Consider the following 20,476-nt stretch of genomic DNA (forward strand, 5'->3'; position numbering starts at 1 on the left):
ATATATATATATATATATATTATGTAACATATGTATATTACACAATATATCTATATATATAGAGGGAGAGAGAGTGTGTGTGTGAGAGAGAGAGAGAGAGAGGCTATAAATACCTACTCTTCACCATAATATTGATTTGCAAAACACTATATATATATAATATATATATAATCTTATGAAAATGGGTTTCAATCATAAAGATTTGAGGTTATTTGTGGTGGTGGTTGTTGTAGTGATTATGAATATGGTAGAGAATAGTGAGGGGAAGACGATGGGGTGTGATGTGTTCCAGGGGAATTGGGTGATCGACCAATCATATCCTCCCTACAATGCATCCTCCACCTGCCCTTTCGTTGGCACAGAGTTCGACTGTCTCAACAATGGCCGCCCTGATCATCTCTATCTCAAATATCGATGGCAACCTCATTCCTGCACCTTATCAAGGTACCTCTGTGTGTGTATATATATATACATACACTTATATACAGAGAGAGACATGTTCAAATGAGAACGGTACTTGTTATAAGAGAACGGTCAAATCACATGTGATTTTACACTAACATCACGTACAAAATCACATATGGTTTACGCGACTTGAATACGCAGCCATAATGTCGCCTTCACACTCTTTTGACCGTTTTTAGTAAACAACGCTTTTCATGTTCAAGATTCTGGATCAACTAATGGTCTTTTTCTCCTTTACCAACATTCTTGGTTTACAATAAGACTCACAACTATATATATATATATATATATATATATATATATATAACCCTTTATATTTGTACAACCAATACAACTCAATCTCAACCGTCTATTTAATTTGATGAATATGTAATTTGATAGAAGTTTTGATTGTTTCCTAATATAAAGTATTGATCATAATTAATGAATCTTATTCATCTTCCATAAATATTTAAATCATAATAAATGAACTCTTATCATTTTCATAACTCATTTGAAACAAACTCTCTCTCTCTCTCTCTCTCTCTCTCTCTATATATATATATATATATATATGGTCGACTTCCGATGAGAAGAGATGGTGATAAGGGGTTTCTAAATACAAATCAAACCATTCAATTCTTAGAAATTAATCTTAACCGTTTATCTAATCTAATGAATATCAAATCCTATAACTATTTCGATTGTTTTTTTAATCTAGAATAATGATCATAATAAATGAACTCTATTATCTTACATAAATATCTCAAATGTTTTCTAATATAAATGACGATCATCGTTTTTTATATAGTTTGTATTTTAAAACACCTCTCTCTCTCTCTCTCTCTATATATATATATATATATATATAAATACGTATGTTTATTGTTTCAGATTTAACGGTCTAAGCTTCTTGGAGAAACTAAGGGGCAAGACCATAATGTTCGTGGGAGATTCGTTGAGCAAAAACCAATGGTTGTCATTATTATGTATGATTCATTCGTCTGTACCTTCTGCAAGTTATGTTGTAAAAATGAGAGGGGCCGAAGGTATCACGACTTACAATTTCACGGTACGTCATCTGATCTCGAGATCTCGTTAATTTTTTTAAAAAAAATTGTTTATTTTTTAGGAAATTGAAAACTTATTTGATGACACGGTGATTGATAGGATTATGGAGTGAAAGTGGTGTACCATCACAGCTTATATTTGGTAGATATTGTGAGAGAGAAAATTGGAAGGGTGTTGAAGTTGGATTCGATTACAAGTGGCAACCTCTGGTTGGGTGTCGATTACCTTGTCTTTAACACGTGGCACTGGTGGAGCCGTGAAGGCCTTACTCGACCGTATGTTCTTTCTTATTCTTCCCGTTTATACATACATGTATGCATGCATACATAGGGGAACAATAAAATGAGAACCACAAAAAAAAAGTTGAAAACCGTGAGAACTATTGATCATGCATTGTTTCACAATGTGCAACAATGCATGTGAAAGTAAATGTTGATTCACAATGTGAAACAAAAGATACAAAACATATTACAATGTGAAACAACATATGATTACCGGTTCTCACAGTTTTTAGTCTTTTGTGGTTCCCATTTGATTAGTCACCTACATACGTGATACATGACTGTGTGTGTGTATATATATATATATATATATGTGCAGATATTAGCTTATAAAATTGATCAATAAATATAAATTGATTTTATGGGTCTTACGAAAAACCTTTGATGCAGATTTGATTATATACAAGACGGAGAAGGGATATATAAAGACATGGACCGTGTGGTTGCATTCGGGAAGGCAATTCACACGTGGGGTCAATGGGTTGATGCCAACGTCGATCCAATTAAATCCAAGGTTTTCTTTCAAGGGATTTCACCAACACATTACAAGTAACTTTCATTTTTACCTTTTTAATACTTCAATTCTAATCATCCATTAAATCGTGTGTGTGTATATATATATATATATGTGTGTGTGTAAGGAGAGACGGGGAAGTTTACTTTGCAAACCACGTTATTTGTACAAACTGTATATAACTCATTCAACCAATCATAATTTTTTATTTTGTTCATTTTTTTGTAATTATGAGAGGTTGATATTATTTTTATTGTGGAGGGTGTTAATCATGGATATTATTATTTTCATTATATTAATTTTAGAGAAATATATGAAACAATTTTATTAAAATTTTATAAGTATTATATGAAACAATTTCATAACCATATATGAAACAATTTCATCAAAAAAAGTATTATATGAAATAATTTCATAATATTAAACAATGAAATAAACGGATGATGATGGTTTACACGACTTGTACAAATATGAGTGGTTTGCATTTGATCACTCATCTCTCTCTCTCTCTCTCTCTCTCTCTCTCTATATATATATATATATATATATGTATACACCTCAAAGTACTACAACTAGCAGCTTACAAATTAGCATAGAATCTTGAAACCGGTATAGGAGTAAGAAAATATATTGTAACTGATTGGTAATGGTCCAACAGTTACGATCAATTATTGGATTTTGGCTTATGACCACTTAAGGTCATATCAAAAGACTAGATTTTTTGTAATTCTTTTAAAAAATTAGCATTATATACATTACACATACATACATTTGTATATGCACACGAAGGTTCAGATAAGAAGTATGTGAATCAGTAGTAAACCCATTTAAAACTGATTTACAAATTCTGGCCTATGATCGAGATTTGTTATAACTGGTTACACGTTCATCTCTAGCACCAACAACATATAGTACATTCGACAGTTCCCACTATTACCATGTGCTTATATTTGCGTACAAATATATTCTCTAAATACAAACGATGTACGTCTTCCAAAGAAATCTTACCGATTGTAATACTAATGTTTTGGTGACATAACAGTGGCAATAGCTGGGGAGAACCAAAGGCACACAATTGCTTGGGACAGACTGAACCAGTTCCGGGCTCCACCTATCCTGGAGCTACGCCGGCAGCACTGACAGTTCTGAAGAATGAACTTAAATTCATCAAGAAACCGGTGACTTTGCTGGACATAACAAACCTATCGCTCCTAAGAAAAGACGGGCATCCGTCGAAATATGGGCTTGGAGGGGGAACGGGAATGGATTGCAGCCACTGGTGTCTCGCTGGAGTTCCGGATACTTGGAATGTATTGCTTTATCATTTTTTGATCGACAAACCAACCAAATTTTAATTATTTGAATTTTTTATAAAATATAAAGTCATAAATCATGTGATTTTTTGTATCGGTAATAGTCTAGACCAAATTGCTTGAGGTCAGGTCGGGCAATCACCCGAGCCTTGGTCAAGTCAGATATTAAGGGGTTGTTTATCCAAATGTTTATTAAATAAACGTTTATCAGTAAAATTCAATATCATCACTTGTATTACTGGAAAAGATTCTACTCCATCAAAAAGGCATCGTATGCAACAATTTATCCAGTAAACACTAACTGGATAAAAGTCGTCATCTTCACTTCCTGGAAAAGACTCTCGATTCTTATCATCATTCTTACTAGGTAAGATTCTCGGTCATTGTCATGTTTATCTACTAAGATGAGTGGCACGGTAAGCATTTAATTAGTGTTTGGTAAACGACTCCTAAATTCGTATAGGATATTTAATAATTATTTTAAAATAGAAATTTAGAGACCATTTTGTTTTTACAATAATTTTAAAATATTTTYTAAAATAAAAGAAATAAGAGAAAATTTACAAAATCTCCAAATTAGGAGAAATGTCTTAAAAACTCGATATTGGAAAATATAAATAATATTATTTTAATTGTTTCAACAATAAAATTAAAATTTTATTATTTTTTATAATAATTTTTTAGTGTAGTGAAATAATATAATAATTTTAATAATATAATTAATATTAAAATCTCTAAATATAAAATTCGTTGAAGTTGACTTTAGTTCTTAGATATTTTAACTTTATGTAACTTGCATGAAAAAATTAATGTATTTTAACTTGATTCTTATTTTAAGTAACGTATTTTAACATGATTTCTATTTTAAATAATGTATTTGCAAAAAGTATATTAATATTAGTATCAATTTAACTATTTAAAACTTTTTATTTGTGTACTTTTTTTAATTCAATTTTTTTATTATAATTTAAGTAATATAACGAAGTAACTTAATTTAGGTTTAATAATATATTTTTTTTATAAAAATAATAATTAAGTATTCTGTTAGAACTCAATAATTATCCTAATTATATTTTAAAATTTTTATATTTTAAAATGAGATGTTTATCTTCTATTTGATTATGTTTATCCRCAGTTAGTTACACGAATTCAAACATAGAGCTTTAATAAGTTGTACTTATGCACAATTTATTTGTAATCTTGAATTTTAAGTAATATGCATCAATAAATTATACTTCATGCATAAAAAAATGATTTTTAAGAGTTTTTATCAAATGCTTTATAATATAGTATAGATATTGCTAAATGCACCCCTACCTACTAGTCATGCATATCAATACCAAAAACAACTTTTAGTAGATAGGGTGAATTTAGCAAATAGCAATATATATGGGACAATTAGTATGTAGATTACAAGTAAATTGTCGTATTTTCATAATAGATTACAAACTCAATAAATTGTATAAAATTACAAATTAATTTTCATGTGTTGTTTCACATACCTGTGGAAAATGTAGTTTTTATACAATTTGTTTCATATAGAAAACATTATGATGTTATCATTTCGTGTGTGAGAAAAATAGTAATGAACGTTTCACATATGCAACAACACTGTATAAACGTTATATTTTTGTACGTGTTGTTTTATATAATAAAAACTTATGTATAAATCCATACTACAAATTATTAGTAAGTGCTTACTGGGTAATATTTCTTACCGGATGAACATGGTAAGGGTCAAAAATCGTACCTAGTAAGAGCAACGATAAAGATAAAGAGTCTTACTCGGTAAGTGAGGATCACAATTCTTACCCGGGTAAGCGCTTACCGGGTAAATTGTTGCATACAATATCATTTTGATATACTACAAGCTTATCCGATAAAATAAATTACAATATTGACTCCTCAAAATAAATACTTACCGGGTAAGCATTTACGTAAACGACCCCTAAATTTGTTAAAAAAAATATGGTTTTTGTACGAATTTTGACTTTTCTTTAAATTATTTTTGTAACATATATTTATTGTAAAATTTTGAAAAAAACATTATTTCTTTTTATAAAATGTTGATCAGTTGTTCTCTTTTATTGTTACTATATATTAAAGCGAAAAGTCCTAAAGAAACCAACGAGCTTCCCATTAAATGATTTAATTTTTTAATTTTTGAATAAAAAATTATTAAACTTTTTTATTTTAAATAATTAAGATCTGAAAAAAAAAAATTAATAAATAAACCATTGAATTTTCGGTAGCCGATTACATGTAACATTTTTTGGGTTAAACATATTTCTGTAACCAAATTTAAAAGTATGATGATTTATTTATTTAAAAGATGTTTAGGGATTTAATCATTTAAAATGAGAAAATTTAATGATCTTCCTTTTGAAATAATAGTTCAAGAATTTAATTATTTAAAATAAAAAAATTTAATAATTTTTCATTAAAAAAAATTAGAAACTAAACCAAGGTTGGATTTTTCTTTTAACTTTTCCCTATATTAAATGACATTGTTACCATATACTAAGTTATAGAGTAAATTACGTCTTTATCCTTGTAATTTCTTAAAAGTTGCGACTTTCATCCTTGTAGTTTGTAATTTTCATCTCCAAAACTAATTCTTACCTTTTACGTGTAACAGACGAAAATAACTACTGTAAACCACAAAAACAAGAATTGGATTCAAGTGAGACGCGTATACTTGAAACTTCACAATAAAATGTTGTGAAAGTAAAAAAAACGAATCTTTACAGCAAAAACATTGTGCAGGCTACTTTCACAGATACACTACAAAAATAAAAACAACAATAAATTATAAACCATAAAAATGAGAAATAATAATTTTAAATGTATAAAGACAAAAATAACAATTTTTAACAAACCATATGAGCGAAAAACGCAATTCACTCGTATTATAATTCTAATAGAATTTTTTTTAGCTACACAAGCTTGCAAATTGAACCGGCTTCTATCAAACATAATTATGATACATATTTTAAAAGCTAGTTAAAATTTCTGGATCCGTCTCTAAGTTCACGTGAACTTGTTAGCAACCCCAATCCCAACAAAAATAAACCAACACAACAAACCAATCGTCAAATGGTGTCACCGTTTTCTTAAGTCTGTCTCTGTTGGCTTGGGCCTGCTAAACTTGTTAGCAACCCCAATCCCAACAAAATAAACCAGCAGAACGGACCAATAATCAAATCGCATCCCCGCTTTCTTAAGTCTGTCCATGTTGACTTAGGGCCCTCTAAACTTGTTAGCAACCCCAATCCCAACAAAGTAAACCAGCACAACGAACCAATAGTCAAATGGTGTCACTGCCTTCTTAAGTCTGTCTCTGTTGGCTTGGTCCTGCTAAACTTGTTAGCAACCCCAATCCCAACAAAATAAACCAGCACAACGGACCAATAGTCAAATGGTGTCACCATTTTCTTAAAGTCTGCCTCTGTTGGCTTGGGCCCGCTAAACTTGTTAGCAAACCCCAATCCCAACAAAATAAACCGACCTAACGGACCAAAACAGTTCCTAAAAGAACAATAAATTGATTAAAACTATTAACATACAAAAATGTTGAACAAATGTATATTTGTTATAGAAGGAAGGAAACAAAAATCACACCTTCTAACTACCCAGGAGACACATGCACAAAAACTCTTATGTCTCTTGTGGTTTTGTTTCATGTTGAAAATGAGTGTGTGGACTCTGTGTTTTCTTCTTTTTTATGTATCGAGTTTCGGAGGTGGAGGTGGAGGTGGAGGTGGAAATGGTGTTGATGGGGATGAAAGAAGATGCGATTTATTCAAAGGAAGGTGGCTATGGGACGAATCGGATTCGAACCCGATGTATACGGGTTCCGAATGCCCGTTTATAAACCCGGGATTGAATTGCCAGAAGAATGGTAGAGCAGATAACATGTACCTTAACTTCCGGTGGCAGCCTCACGGTTGTTCGCTTCCGAGGTCTATTTTCTGTTTTTTTAGCTTCCTGTTTCTGCATACCAGATAGATTCATCTCATTACTCCATCAGAAAAGTTGTTAATGTAACAAATTTTTTGTTATTTGTGGTCTTTCTAAAAATAATAATTACAACAAATATGTCTAAATGTCTTGATAGACTGTTTTACATGACCTAAGTGTATAAGACAAAACAATTAAGCGTCTTATATAAAAGTGTTGCAATAAGTTGACACAACGTTTTTGGGTGTCCTAACAAGTTTTTTAAGACACTTTGGAAATAAAGTGTTCTATTAGTGTTCCTTTATAGGAAGCGTTCTATAAACATATATAGGATGTTCGCTTTTACGAACACTTTACACCAAAGAAGTCCAATCAACTTATTGTAACACTTTTACTTATGCCGCGTAATTGTTTGGTACGATAAATTTAAGTCCTGTAAAGTAGTTTATTATGAATTTAGACATGTTTGACGTCCTATAAAGCTGATTTTGTTGCAGTGATAGACTCTACAGGGTAGTGCCAAAACTAAAATTTCTTTTGAAATCTATAGATTCAATGGTGAGGAGTTTCTACAGAGAAACAGAGGTAAGAAGATAATGTTTGTAGGAGACTCGTTAAGTTCGAATCAGTGGCAATCACTAGCATGCATGCTTTACAACCCTACTCGACGATCTAACCCCAGCCTCACTCATCAAGGACAACTTTCAACTATTTCCTTTCCTGTGAGTCCTCATTTCCCAACACCAAAACGAACCCGAAAAGATAAAATAAATTGAACGAAAATCAGAACCTCATAAAAGTGCCAACTTTTTGCAAACGGGTATCCAGTTTCTTGATCTAAATGTTCAGTTTCTGTGATTGAAGGAGCATGGAGTTTCGATTATGTATTTGAAAAACGGGTTCCTTGTGGACCTAGAAGTCGAGAAGAAGGGTCGGGTTTTGAAGCTGGATTCCATCAGCAAAGGCCGCATATGGGAAGAAGCAGACATTTTGATCTTTAACAGCTATCATTGGTGGATCCATGCTGGACAGCTTAAATCGTATGACTTGTAGCTAATCCTCAATAGCAGTGGTTTCTTAGGTGTGTTTGATACGCAGACATGACGGAAGAAGACAGGATGGGACGGACGAGAGTGAGGTCGGTGGATGAAAGAATAATTGAAGGTTTTAGGGTTTTAATTAGACAAGGGTAGTTTGGTGATTTACCGATCTTGTCTCATCTCTCTATTTTTGTTCCACCTATTTTGGTGGATAAAAAAATTTATTTCCGCCCTCACTCAATCCCGTCTTATCCCATCTCAGTCTAATGTCACACCAAACGTGGGACAACAAGTTTTTGTTCTGTCATGTCCGCGTACCAAACGCACCCTAAACAGCTTCGTAAAATAGTACTTTTGGTTGTAGATGGGACTACTATCAGGTTGGTGAAAAGCTATACAGAGACATGGCTCTTATGGATGCTTATAAGATCGCGTTGACTACATGGGCTAGATGGGTTGACTCCAACATCTCTAAGAAGACCAGAGTCTTTTTCCAAGGAATTTCTGCGGTTCATTATGAGTTAAGTGTTATCACTACAGGCTAAAGCAAAGTTGTTAAAGGCTCAAGGCGCACTTAGGTTCAAAGGGGTCCCGGGGCCTAGGGGTGAGGAGCAGGCCTCAGGAATGTGAGGCGCATCTTATGAAAAAGTATATATATATACACACACACAATTATACACGACTCAAATATATAGCTTGTACTCCAATGCAGCAACCGGCAGTACTTCGATAGAGGCAGAAAGGAGAAGGGTTTATAGCATGAGCCATGTGGGAGAAATTTTAAGTTCTGGGTATTTATAGAGAAAGAGGCTCGAAGTTATAAGAAATGGGTATTTAATATTAGTGTTTGACTTATTTCATATTGTTTAATAACTCTCTTTTTAAGAAGTCTAGGAGATACGAAGATGATAAATTTTATTTAATATTGGGGTTTGACTTGGTATTTAATAACTCCTTGTGAAGCGCGCCTAGGTCCACAAGGCGCCTTAGCCAAGGAGCAAGCCTTAGTGAGCCTCGTGAATATGCCTAGCCTCGACTTTAAAAAATCCAAGACCTTGAGCCTTATGAGCCTCAGAGCACGCTTTTAACAACCATGGGCTAAAGTCTTATGCTTTTGTTCTAACTGGGATTTTTCTTTGTGCTAATAGAGGCAAAGATTGGGGGGAACCAAGTGTGAGGAATTGTGATGGACAAACTGAACCTATACTGGGATTCAGTTATCCGGGGAAGAAATACGCAGCAGAACAAGTGGTGAAAGACGTATTGGCAAAAATGAAAAATCCGGCTTATTTGCTAGATATAACACTACTTACCCAGTTGAGAAAAGATGGGCACCCATCCAAGTACGCTGGTGGAATGACGGACTGCAGCCATTGGTGCCTTGCTGGTGTTCCTGATACTTGGAATCAAATCTTGTACACGATTTTGCTCAAGGATTAGTTTTTTCAGCTTCAGGTATCAAAAATAGCAAATAAATGGCAGATGATGACGATTGTATGTTAATTCTTAAACTTTAGATCATAGAATGCACAAAACTTCTCCATTATATTCATTCGTACGCTTGTAAATTGGACCAGAAATAATAGAGCAATATGCTCTAGTGCTCTTGAGAATCTTCCTGCATTTGATTTTAAAAGAGTAAATCAGATGATGGAAATGAAACCAATCTTGATAATATATTTATCGCTAAATTTAAGAAGGAATTAGATTGTAAATCGAAGGAACTCAACAGTCAACATTGATCATGAAGTAGTCCCTAAGTTTGAATTTTTTTTATTAACCTGGATATCCAACCCGCTATGCGAGCCGACTAATCCCACGACACCACCTGCTTTGCAGATAACCCGGGGTCACCGGATTTGAACCTCCATGACCACAAGGAGATTTTTTTCCTCCTTGGATTTGAACCTCCATGACCACAAGGAGATTTTTATTCCTCCTTGGATTTGAACCTGAGACCTCCAGCTACTTTTGACTTTTGGAGCCAAGCTTAAACAAATCAGGCACCACCAATGTGGTTAAGTTTGAAAATATTGATTCCAAAGTCCATGAATCCCCAAATTTTGTTCTCCTTTGTTCCAATAAAAATCTACATCTTGATTTCTGATGTCAAACCTAGTCCAGATGCCAATATTGTTGATAACTGATTCAAATTTAACCACCAAAACTATGCCATTTCTACTGTTCCTTACAAGTTTTACCGACTTACCAACTTTTTCCTCAAATGCTTAAAAATCCACATATATTTTGAATCTGTAACGAAAATTGTAGCTCTTCTTGCTAGAGGAGATCATAATTAGCATCGAACGCTGTTTTCCAATGGTAGAACTATAGATTACAACATTGAATTTTTTCACAAAACTAACATGAAATAAGATTTTATCAACAGGAAACGACGTGAGAATACTATAAATTGATTAGAAGGGAGAGGGATACCAATCCTGTGAAGTCGGAATCAGTAAAATCGAACGCAAATCGACCGGTGCAAGGGATCGTTCTTGGACTTGTTGCCCTAGGCAACGAATCTGTAAGCTCCGTTGGTGCGAGCACCAATGCTAGGGTTTGAAATGAACAAGGCGATACCGCCATTGTTGAGAATCCGACCCGAAAAGGGGACTTCTTGTTGGAGCCTTGGAGGACTATAACGAAAGCTTTGGGGCCTCGGAAGTCGGATGACGAGGGTAAGGTGTAACTATTCGAAAATGGAAAAAAAAAATTTAAATTTGATTATTGGATATCGTATTTTTATAACTTTTATTTTTATAGTTAAACTGAGTTTAAGACATTTAAGTATTTAAATAATCAATTGAAGTATTAATTAGTTATTATGTTGATATGGTGAGTGATGTGGTATCTGGATAATGCTTTAGCAAATAATACCAAGTTGGATACTACATCAACATGGTAATCGGTTAATGCTTTAACCGGTTACTCGGGCATTTAAATGTTTAAAATTTTACATCTTAGGTACTAAAATTTAAGTTTTGAAAATACGTTATTCAAAATAGGAATCAAATTAAAGTACATTATTTTTTATGCAATTTACCTAAAAAATAATATCATAATTTTTTTAGCCTCGAGCTCGATTAACTTTTTTAGAGTTGGATATTCTTCATTCTCTCTTATTTTTATCTCTATTTTAAAAGAGAATCTAACAAAGTTGTTGATTTTATGTTCCAAATGTTAAAAGTGTCTGGAGGAATAAAAATCTCATTATGGCCACGGAGGTTCAAATGCGGCGACTTCAACTTACCCGCAAAAACGGGTGGTCGTCATGAAATTAATTGGCTCGCATAGCAGGTTGGATATCCAGATTAATTAAAAAAATAAACTTTCTTAAAATCTTAAGAAAAAAATAGTATTGCGGTTGAAATTGCAACATAACTTTGATTTGAAGTATAATTTGTTTAACAATCAAAACTATTTTTTAAGTTGGGCAAATTGAATGAAAAAGTAACGTACTTTAACTTGATTCTTATTTTAGATAACGTACTTTCAAACTTTCATTTTGGTACCCAAGATGTAAAATTTTAAACATTTAAGTACTTATATAACCGGTTGTAATATTGAATTTTAAGTAATATGCATCAATAAACAATACTTCATACATAAAAAATGGTTTTTAAGAGTTTCTGTCAAATGCTTTGTGTTATAATACATATATGAAGGCTTTGTTCTCATTTTTCTCACCATAACTTTCATTCGCATCAGAATATAACCCTGTATATAAATGAGTCACAATTATTAGAATACAAAATATCAAAAAGTAAAGATTTAAATATTATGTGAAGATATTTGAAATCAAAATATAGAATCTCAACTTTATTGAATTTAAGGATATTTTTGCAAGTGTATTGGGTGCGTCATTGATGCATGAACAAGTTTTGGAAAATATCCAATTTCATCAAGTTGCAATATGCAAAATGGTGATTGCTTGAAAGCTTTAATCCCCATATATTTTTATAAAAATCAGTAAAATATTAAATACTGTTATTTTAATCAGTTGGTTTAAAGTCGTTTAAATACCAACTCAATTGTGTCAGTTTAAAGAATCGTAACTCGTTCAGACCATTTTTAATATATAATAAACCGAACTCATTGCTCCAGCCTTCAGGTTCGGTTGTCACGGTATGCCCCTAATAATTATTGTTATGAATAAAATGTATAAAGGTACAACTTTTTTTTGGGTATCAACATATTTGAATTATATTTTTAAATAAATTTAATGTAAGAATAAAGTATATTTTTGGTCCTTGTGTTTTTTGATTTTGTTAGTTTTGATCCCTAAAGTTCATTTAATGTAATGTTTTTTTGATTAACTTGGATATCCAACCCGCTATGCGAACCGACTAATCTTAGGGCGACCACCTGTTTTGCGGGTAGCCTGGAGTCACTAAATTTGAACCTCTGTGGCCAGAAGATGATTTTTATTTCTTCTTTGATTTGAATCAGGGATCTCCAGACACTCTTGACCTTTTGAGTCCAAACTTAAATTAATCAGACACCATCTTTGTGGTTATTTAATATAATGTTGTTGTCATAATTTTTAGTTTTACTTGGTTTTCGCCCATATTGCAAATGATGGTTAAAAACCAATCGAGGGGTAATTTAACCGTTTGTTTGAAGAATTTGAAGAATTCTCCAAAAAATGAGGATTACTTAAGAAAAAGGATTATTTTGTATTCTTCTTACCAATGATAAATTTTGAAATTACTCCGATTCTCGTCAAACAAGTGCTGAACGACCCTTGGAAAGGGGGCGGAACAGGTAGGTGCCCCACCCCGCCTAGAACAGTTATGTTTAACTGGGCTTACACACATTCGCTCACCGACCAGTTTCCCAAGACGTTGGAAATCTAGACTCGCTCAGAGCATTGATGTCATTTAGCCCTTGTGGTCGAAGGACCATAACACTTTCCCTCAATGGATGATGAGGTTGTTTAGAAGAAATAAATAATATTTTTATTAATTATATTGAATATTTTAATAATATAATTAATATTGTAATCTTCAAAACGAAAAAACCGTTGAAGATGAACATAATTCTTTTTTGAAAAATTTGATTTATGATTCTCTATTTTAGAGAATCTGTTGGAGATGTTTTTAACATATGTTAATTTATTATAAATTATGTTAACCGATGTTAATATCTTCATGTTATTTAACAGAATTTTTAACATCCGTTAGTAAGACATACCAAAACCAAACAAAGTAAAAAACAACGGTAACAAATTACAAATCTGTAATAAATAAACTTTAGGGACTAAAATAAAACATTCGAAAAAGTACAGGGACCAAAAAATGAAATCTAGTTTTAGAAAAAAAAATCAATATCTTAAAGAATTCCGGTTGGAGGCAGGGAGTTGTACACCTTTCCCCTGTTTTAATATCTGATCACCAACCGTAAAAGCCAGCTAAGCAAACTCCACACGATTGGTCCACGTAATTAACTGCCACGTGTCAGCAGGGGAAAAAAATATCATTTTTATTTAAAAAAAATTTAAATAAAATAACTAACTCATGGGAACACGAATCCGTAGATATTTATATTCAAACACTTGCTTGTCTCCTTCTTTCCTGCTTATTTAGTTCTTAAACCCTCTCAAAATCTCTGTGTAGATCTCAAATTTCAAAGAGATAGAGGATAAGATTTGAAGTTTTCTCTAGAGGAATTTGATGTTTTGAAGGATGAAGATCCAATGTAACGTATGTGAGGTGGCGGAGGCGACGGTGCTTTGTTGCGCCGACGAGGCGGCGTTGTGTTGGGCTTGCGACGAGAAGGTACATGCTGCAAACAAGCTCGCCAGTAAGCATCAGAGAGTTCCTCTTTCTAATTCCAATAATCAGATGCCTAAGTGTGATATATGTCAGGTAATTGCAAATACTGTCTGTTTACGTGTGAATTATCGATGTGTTTTTCTTTCGGTTTGGGATTTTGATTATTGTTTGAATTTTTGTGTGTATTAGGTTCGTGTTTCTATGATTGATTGTGATATGAGCTGTTTATGTAAGTTATGGATAACGTATAATAATATATCATATACATCTCTACGAAAGAAAGCATTCGATTACAATAACAAGGAATCCCTGTCGAAATCAGGTTTTGGGGCCAAGAAGACGAACCTTTTAGTAGGTGACGGAATATGAATTCGTTTTTCTTTGCTTTTTGTGAATTCACATGATTAATACAGTCTCCTTCATGATAAGTTTACTTATTTGACTTTTGAGTATCAAAACAACTTATGGAGGTGAGAATTGAACAATTCCATTATTTGGTAGTGATAGGCAATTCCATTATTTGGAGGTGAGAATTGAGCAATTCCACAATTCTCATTAGTTGGTAGTGATAGGCAATTCCATTATTTGGAGGTGAGAATTGAGCAATTCCACTATTTGGTAGTGATAGGCAATTCGCAATTCCATTATTTGGAGGTGAGAGTTGAGCAATTCCATTATTTTGGCGACGTTAAAGAAAGAAAGGTGGAGAAAGAGATGTTGCTATCAAAATGAATGTTCTGTAAAGAAATTATAGCCTATAGGCAAGGGAAGTGAGAATCATTACTGAAGCGTCCCGATTCTTTTGCTTTCGGAAGTGTCTGGACTCCCCTATCCTTTCTTTTCAGAATGAACACAAAAATATAAAAACTGATTAATTTGCATATTGGAACATAGAGAACGATAGAAACTTGTCTCAAATTGATTGCTGATGGTCTGACCAAATTCCAAAGGAGGGTTATGTAGAAGCATAAAAGATTTTTCATAAATGCATGACTTTTTGACAGATTTTGAGGCATTCTTATGTTAGGAAGAGACATTCTTTCTTAGGCATAGACGTTCTAAAATCTGTTGGAAGACCGTGCATTTAAAAAAAAATATGTCAGAAAGTTATAGAAAGGTGATTTTTGTTGCTAAGCGATGTCAGTTGCAGCAGATGGTGTGGATCTTCTTTCCTTGCAAAAATTTCAGGATTTGATTCTTTTGTATGTGGAGGATCAATTATCCATTGTTATTGAAAAGCAAGGACGAATAAACTTACCTCCAATCTCTTCTGCAGTCACTTTTTTTTTATTAACTTGGATATACAACCCGCTATGCGAGCCGACTAATCGTGACCACCCGCTTCGCAGATAGCCCGAAGTCACCGCATTTGAACCTCCATGACCATAAGGAGATTTTTATTCCTCATTGGCTTCAAACCTGGGACCTCCAGGCACTTTTGACCTTTGGAGCCCATGCTCAAACCAATTGTACACCACTTTTTACTGTTCTGATTAAGAGAATATTGCCCAACTTAGCTCATGTACTTGCAGAAACTTCAAATTTTGAGTCTTGTCATATGCTTAGAATCTAGGCCCCTTTCTCCATTGTTATCAAAAAGTAAATGAAGGAAATATGCCTCCTCTTAGTCCTGATACATCTCCCATACTTATATTTTCTGGTCAAGTTTAATTGTGACTTTAGACAGCATTATTGGTCTCTGTTCATATTGACACGGTACTTTTGCTAAATCTTGAAAAGGACTATCAATGCGTAATTGTTCAAAAATTGAATATGTTCTGACTGTTTCTTTGTGTAAAATTCAGAGTACAATTTTTGACAACCCGTCCCACATGGAAAAAAGTTAGATTTGTGAACTCAAAGTTATGGGCTATCTATAACTTCCACCATGGATTTGAGTTGATTTGTAAGTTATTGGACCAGCCTGTCCGTTTAGCATAACAGGTGTTACAAGTACACCTTTTGTTCTTTTTCCCTGCCATGTCTAGTCGTTAGTGATGTCAACATCTCGTGGTATTGTGAAGTGCGGATTTCTCTTTCATTGTTGCATGATGTATTAATCTCTGAACAGTGTCTAAAAGATCACTTATCATACAGGAAACAGACGGCTACTTCTTTTGTCTGGAAGATCGGGCTTTACTCTGCCGAAAATGCGATGTTGCCATTCATTCACTCAATGATCTCGTTTCATCGCACCAACGATTTTTGCTTACGGGTGTGAAAATAGGGGTCGAAACTGGTGATCTTATTGCATCATCCGTGAAGTCAAGCGCCTGTGAAAAGATCCCGGAAACCGCAGAATCACTTTGTCTGCCGACTAGTGCTCCAGAATCTGCAAACAGTCCATACAACGAAGTTCTGCCTACCCAAGCTGCTGGATCGGGTGATTGTGGGTCTCCTAAGTTGCCTTTTGGTGGAGGTTCTTCGATCCAACAATGGCAGTTTGATGAGTTTTTCGGATTGAATGATTTCAATCAGAATTATAATCATGTCGATTATGGTTCATCAAGGGTAAGATGAACTCTATGTGTATCTATCATAGCACACTACAACAAAATGGGCTTTATAGGACACCAAATACGTCTAAATGCCTAATAGAATGCTTTATAGGACTTAATTGTCTATCCTATCCTATGTAAAGGTGTTACAATAGGATTTTAGAATGTATTTGGGCATCCTGTCAAGTTTTTTAGGACACAATTGAAATAAAATGTCGTATTAACTTTTGAGAAATGTTCAATGAAAACATATTTCTATCAGACATTTGTTTTTATAAGACACTTTTTCAAATAATGTCATATAAAAAAACTAATATGACGTTTTATTTCAAGTGTTCTAAAAACTTGTTAGTACACCCTAAAAGCGTTATATCAACTTACTATAACATCTTTACATATGACTCATTACTATAAATTTAAGTCCAATAAAGCAACTACACTAATATTTAGACATATTTGACGTCTTATAATATGTATTTTCTTGTAGTGGCAGTCATTCCTGGTGACAAGTACTAACTTTTGATGCAACTAAAACTATTAGGGGGATAGTAACAAGCTGGGAGACTCGGATTGTTCGTCCTCAATTCTACGAGCATTGGAGGTCGAATTGGATGACGAGGATTGCTTGAGTTGGGTTCCGGATTCATCGTGGGCGGTCCCACAGATATGTTCACCTCCCACTGCTTCAGGACTCTGCTGGTCAAAACAACATCATCGTCATCAAATCAACTCTTCTGCTGCTTTTGTTCCTGATGTAAGCTATCATTCTCAACAAACTCTAAAAAGGAAGAGGCACTTCTAATGGGTGTCCTTCAGGATGTTATCATACCAGTATTAATGCACAGATCCCATCAAAACTCTGCAGTTAAAGAAGGCTAACCAAGGTCACTAGACAGTGTGTGTTCATAGGGTTTAGTCTCTATGGAGTAGTATTCATCTCCATAAGGTTCTTCAGATGTATGCATCTTACCCCATGTTTCTCCATCAATAATTGTTAAAATGGCTTGTTTCTTAAAAGGCTGATTTTGTTCCTTAAGTCGTGTTTAAGTTCAGGTTTCGTAACTTTAATTGCAATGGATCAGTTAACTGATTTTGCACCAGTAAGAACTGAGGACCATGTCCAAAGAAGATCGGTTAAAAAAAGGGTCTAGCCTAAGACCTTTTAGGGTGCGTTTGGTACGCTGGACAGGGTGGGACAGGACAGGACATAACACATTTGTCCTGTGTTTGGTGTGGCCCAATGTGGAACTAAGTGGAACTAACTTGGATAAACCTTGGACACGCGTGTTCCATCCTACCCCCTGGAACTAAGTGGAACACAACCCTATTTCCCTCTTTACCCTTCTGCCACCCGGCTACAATGTTGAAGAACGACCTAACCCTTTTCATCGCTCCATCGTCTCCATCGATTCCTCCTGTCGACGGCGAGTTTCAATCGACGGCCGGCGAGTTCCAATCGACGGCGACGTCGGCGAGTTCAATCGACGGCCTCCATCGCCTCCATCGCTTCTCTTCTCTCCATACCCAGGTACACAATCGATCTGTGTAGTGAACGATCTGTGAGTAGTGAACGACATCTCCTTTCGTTCTTGATTCTAGGGTTCTTGTTAATTTCTGTGGGTTTTGATGATGATTAATTTCTTGTTAATTTCTGTGGGTTTTGATTCTAGGGTTCTTGTTGTTATCAACTGTTTAGGGCATTTTAGCTCACTCTTATTTTACTTGACCAACAGCTTAGCCCTGTTAATTTCATTTGCCTTTGACCAACAGCTTTCAATGCAAAATTTGATTTATGCTACTTGATTGATTTATGCTACTTGATTCATTTGCAAATTTGATCGATCCTAGGACCATGTCACAGTCTTCCAAAATTGATTTATGCTACTTGATTCATTTGCAAATTTGATCGATCCTAGGACCATGTCACAGTCTTCCAAAATTCAGCAACATGTTTGCTGTGTGGACCTTGTAGATATAAATCTTGTTGGAGCAAATGATGCATAACCCATGTTGTACATCCTTCTGTCTCCTAAGTTCAAGTCAGATTGAGTACTGAATATCTGCTTACAGTACTGAATTTTGAGTACTGAACATGAACAAACAGAAAGAATAATCAGAAAAAGGGGAGTGTGTGCTCAAATATCTTGTTTTAATCTCAAGCTCTCATAGTCAGAATTTTGATTTTCAATTATCTTTGATGGCAATGGCATATGGTGGTTTACTGGGGGTAAATTGGTCATTTTAACCTGTCTTGTCCTGTCCTGTTATGTCTTACCAAACGCTGAACAGCTGTCCTGTCCTGTCCTGTCCGCGCACCAAACGCACCCTTATAGATGAAAACTCGTTTTGGTCCTAATTTTGAACCTTGGATTGGGACTGTGACTTAACCGTCTAGAAAAAGCCTGAATGAAGCGAGCAAATAGGTTCAGCTATAAGCCTGCAAAAAAGGGTCTAAGACGTGTTGATTTTATCCTAATTAATTATTATGATTAAAAAGTTGGAAAATATCACAACAAAAATACATGGTCAATGATAGTTAAACTAATGGAAGAAAATTTTAAAAAATATTTTGAAGATATGTTTGTGTTTTTTTTATGTGACTCGTATTTAAACTAAAATGCAACATAAATGAAGTTGAAGATTTATTAGATCCAAGCACGATTCATTTTAATCACTTGAAACAAGGTTAAAAGTGATGAAAAATATTCCATATGAATAAAAAAATTCAAAATAAATATGTGAAAAAATAAGTTAATTTTTAATGTTATAATTGAACTATTTTTTTTATATTTTTGATTAATTATTTTTAAAAATTAAAAGAAAATTCGAGGTTTCTGTAAAATAATTGTCCATTTAATATCTTTTATATATTAATTTATTTTTTTAAAACTCAAAAGGACCGGTTTTGACCATCAGTCCAAATTTAGTCCTAATTCTTTTTTTGTCAATTATTAATTGAGGGCTGACACGGTCTTTTTTCCATTTAAATAGGATCACTCTTTTTTATGACCGGTTAAGACCCGACCTCTGTAAGCCTCCTATGTTGATATAGGTTTTCCTTTGTGGTCTTTGATCTACCAAGTAAATATCTCATTTGACTCGAAAGTAAGTATCGCATAGAAGGAATAACTTCTATTCCCAATATATGAAAAATGTACCATGCCTTCGGGGCCTAATTTAAGTCGATAGATTTTCTTTACGGAGCTTGCACACATTGTTTGGAAATATGACATGAAACCGCTAGAGAATGTGACATTGTTATCAGAACAAAATTGTAAAATGGAAATTATACTAAACGGGGATGGACCCACTTGATAACATATGGTGGTATGGACTACTGGTTCATGACTCTATTGTAAATTTGTAATGAAAAAAAAAAATATATATATATATATATATATATATATATCTGAAGGTGCTATCGTTCGTTTCGTTGAGTGCCCTTTATATTCCTTCAAGCTACAACAATGACACAATTTTTTTTGGGTATAGTTGGTTTGTTTATCCTTTTCTTTCTTCTAAACCTGGGTTTGAATCCTGTATGTCTTGAAAATTTTCTTAAATTCGTCTAAACCATT

General features: G+C 33.8%; 3 protein-coding genes and 1 long non-coding RNA gene across 5 annotated transcripts; 3 read left to right on the forward strand and 1 right to left on the reverse strand.

The window, feature by feature from the left end:
• The first annotated feature begins 181 nt into the window (after positions 1-181).
• On the forward strand, positions 182-3,665 carry LOC112516331 (protein trichome birefringence-like 41). The gene is made up of 5 exons (XM_025123344.1): positions 182-444; positions 1,339-1,516; positions 1,615-1,790; positions 2,187-2,345; positions 3,353-3,665. Exons 1-5 carry the CDS (start codon positions 182-184, stop codon positions 3,663-3,665), a joined length of 1,089 nt encoding a protein of 362 aa, XP_024979112.1.
• A 3,520-nt stretch (positions 3,666-7,185) lies between these two features.
• Positions 7,186-10,077, forward strand: LOC112517268 (protein trichome birefringence-like 42). The gene is made up of 5 exons (XM_025124643.1): positions 7,186-7,585; positions 8,134-8,305; positions 8,448-8,623; positions 8,988-9,143; positions 9,772-10,077. Exons 1-5 carry the CDS (start codon positions 7,194-7,196, stop codon positions 10,061-10,063), a joined length of 1,188 nt encoding a protein of 395 aa, XP_024980411.1. The 5' UTR covers positions 7,186-7,193; the 3' UTR covers positions 10,064-10,077.
• On the reverse strand, positions 7,508-11,230 carry LOC112517269. Its single transcript, XR_003069652.1, has 3 exons — positions 11,060-11,230; positions 9,937-10,241; positions 7,508-7,616 (listed from the first exon to the last, which is right to left on the reverse strand). It is a non-coding gene; the product is annotated as an uncharacterized LOC112517269 (long non-coding RNA).
• Positions 11,231-14,235: 3,005 nt separating this feature from the next.
• Positions 14,236-17,930, forward strand: LOC112517142 (B-box zinc finger protein 22-like). 2 transcript variants are annotated; one of them, XM_025124483.1, is made up of 3 exons: positions 14,236-14,493; positions 16,498-16,911; positions 17,440-17,930. In XM_025124483.1, the coding sequence occupies exons 1-3, from the start codon at positions 14,311-14,313 to the stop codon at positions 17,698-17,700; spliced, it is 858 nt and encodes a 285-aa protein (XP_024980251.1). In that variant the 5' UTR covers positions 14,236-14,310; the 3' UTR covers positions 17,701-17,930. The 2 variants fall into 2 exon arrangements, with proteins under 2 accessions (XP_024980251.1, XP_024980252.1); XM_025124484.1 differs by having other exon boundaries at positions 17,386-17,536.
• Positions 17,931-20,476: the final 2,546 nt, after the last annotated feature.

Source organism: Cynara cardunculus (assembly GCF_001531365.2).
Source record: "Cynara cardunculus var. scolymus isolate 2C chromosome LG 8, CcrdV1, whole genome shotgun sequence".
NCBI classification, from domain to species: Eukaryota; Viridiplantae; Streptophyta; class Magnoliopsida; order Asterales; family Asteraceae; genus Cynara; species Cynara cardunculus.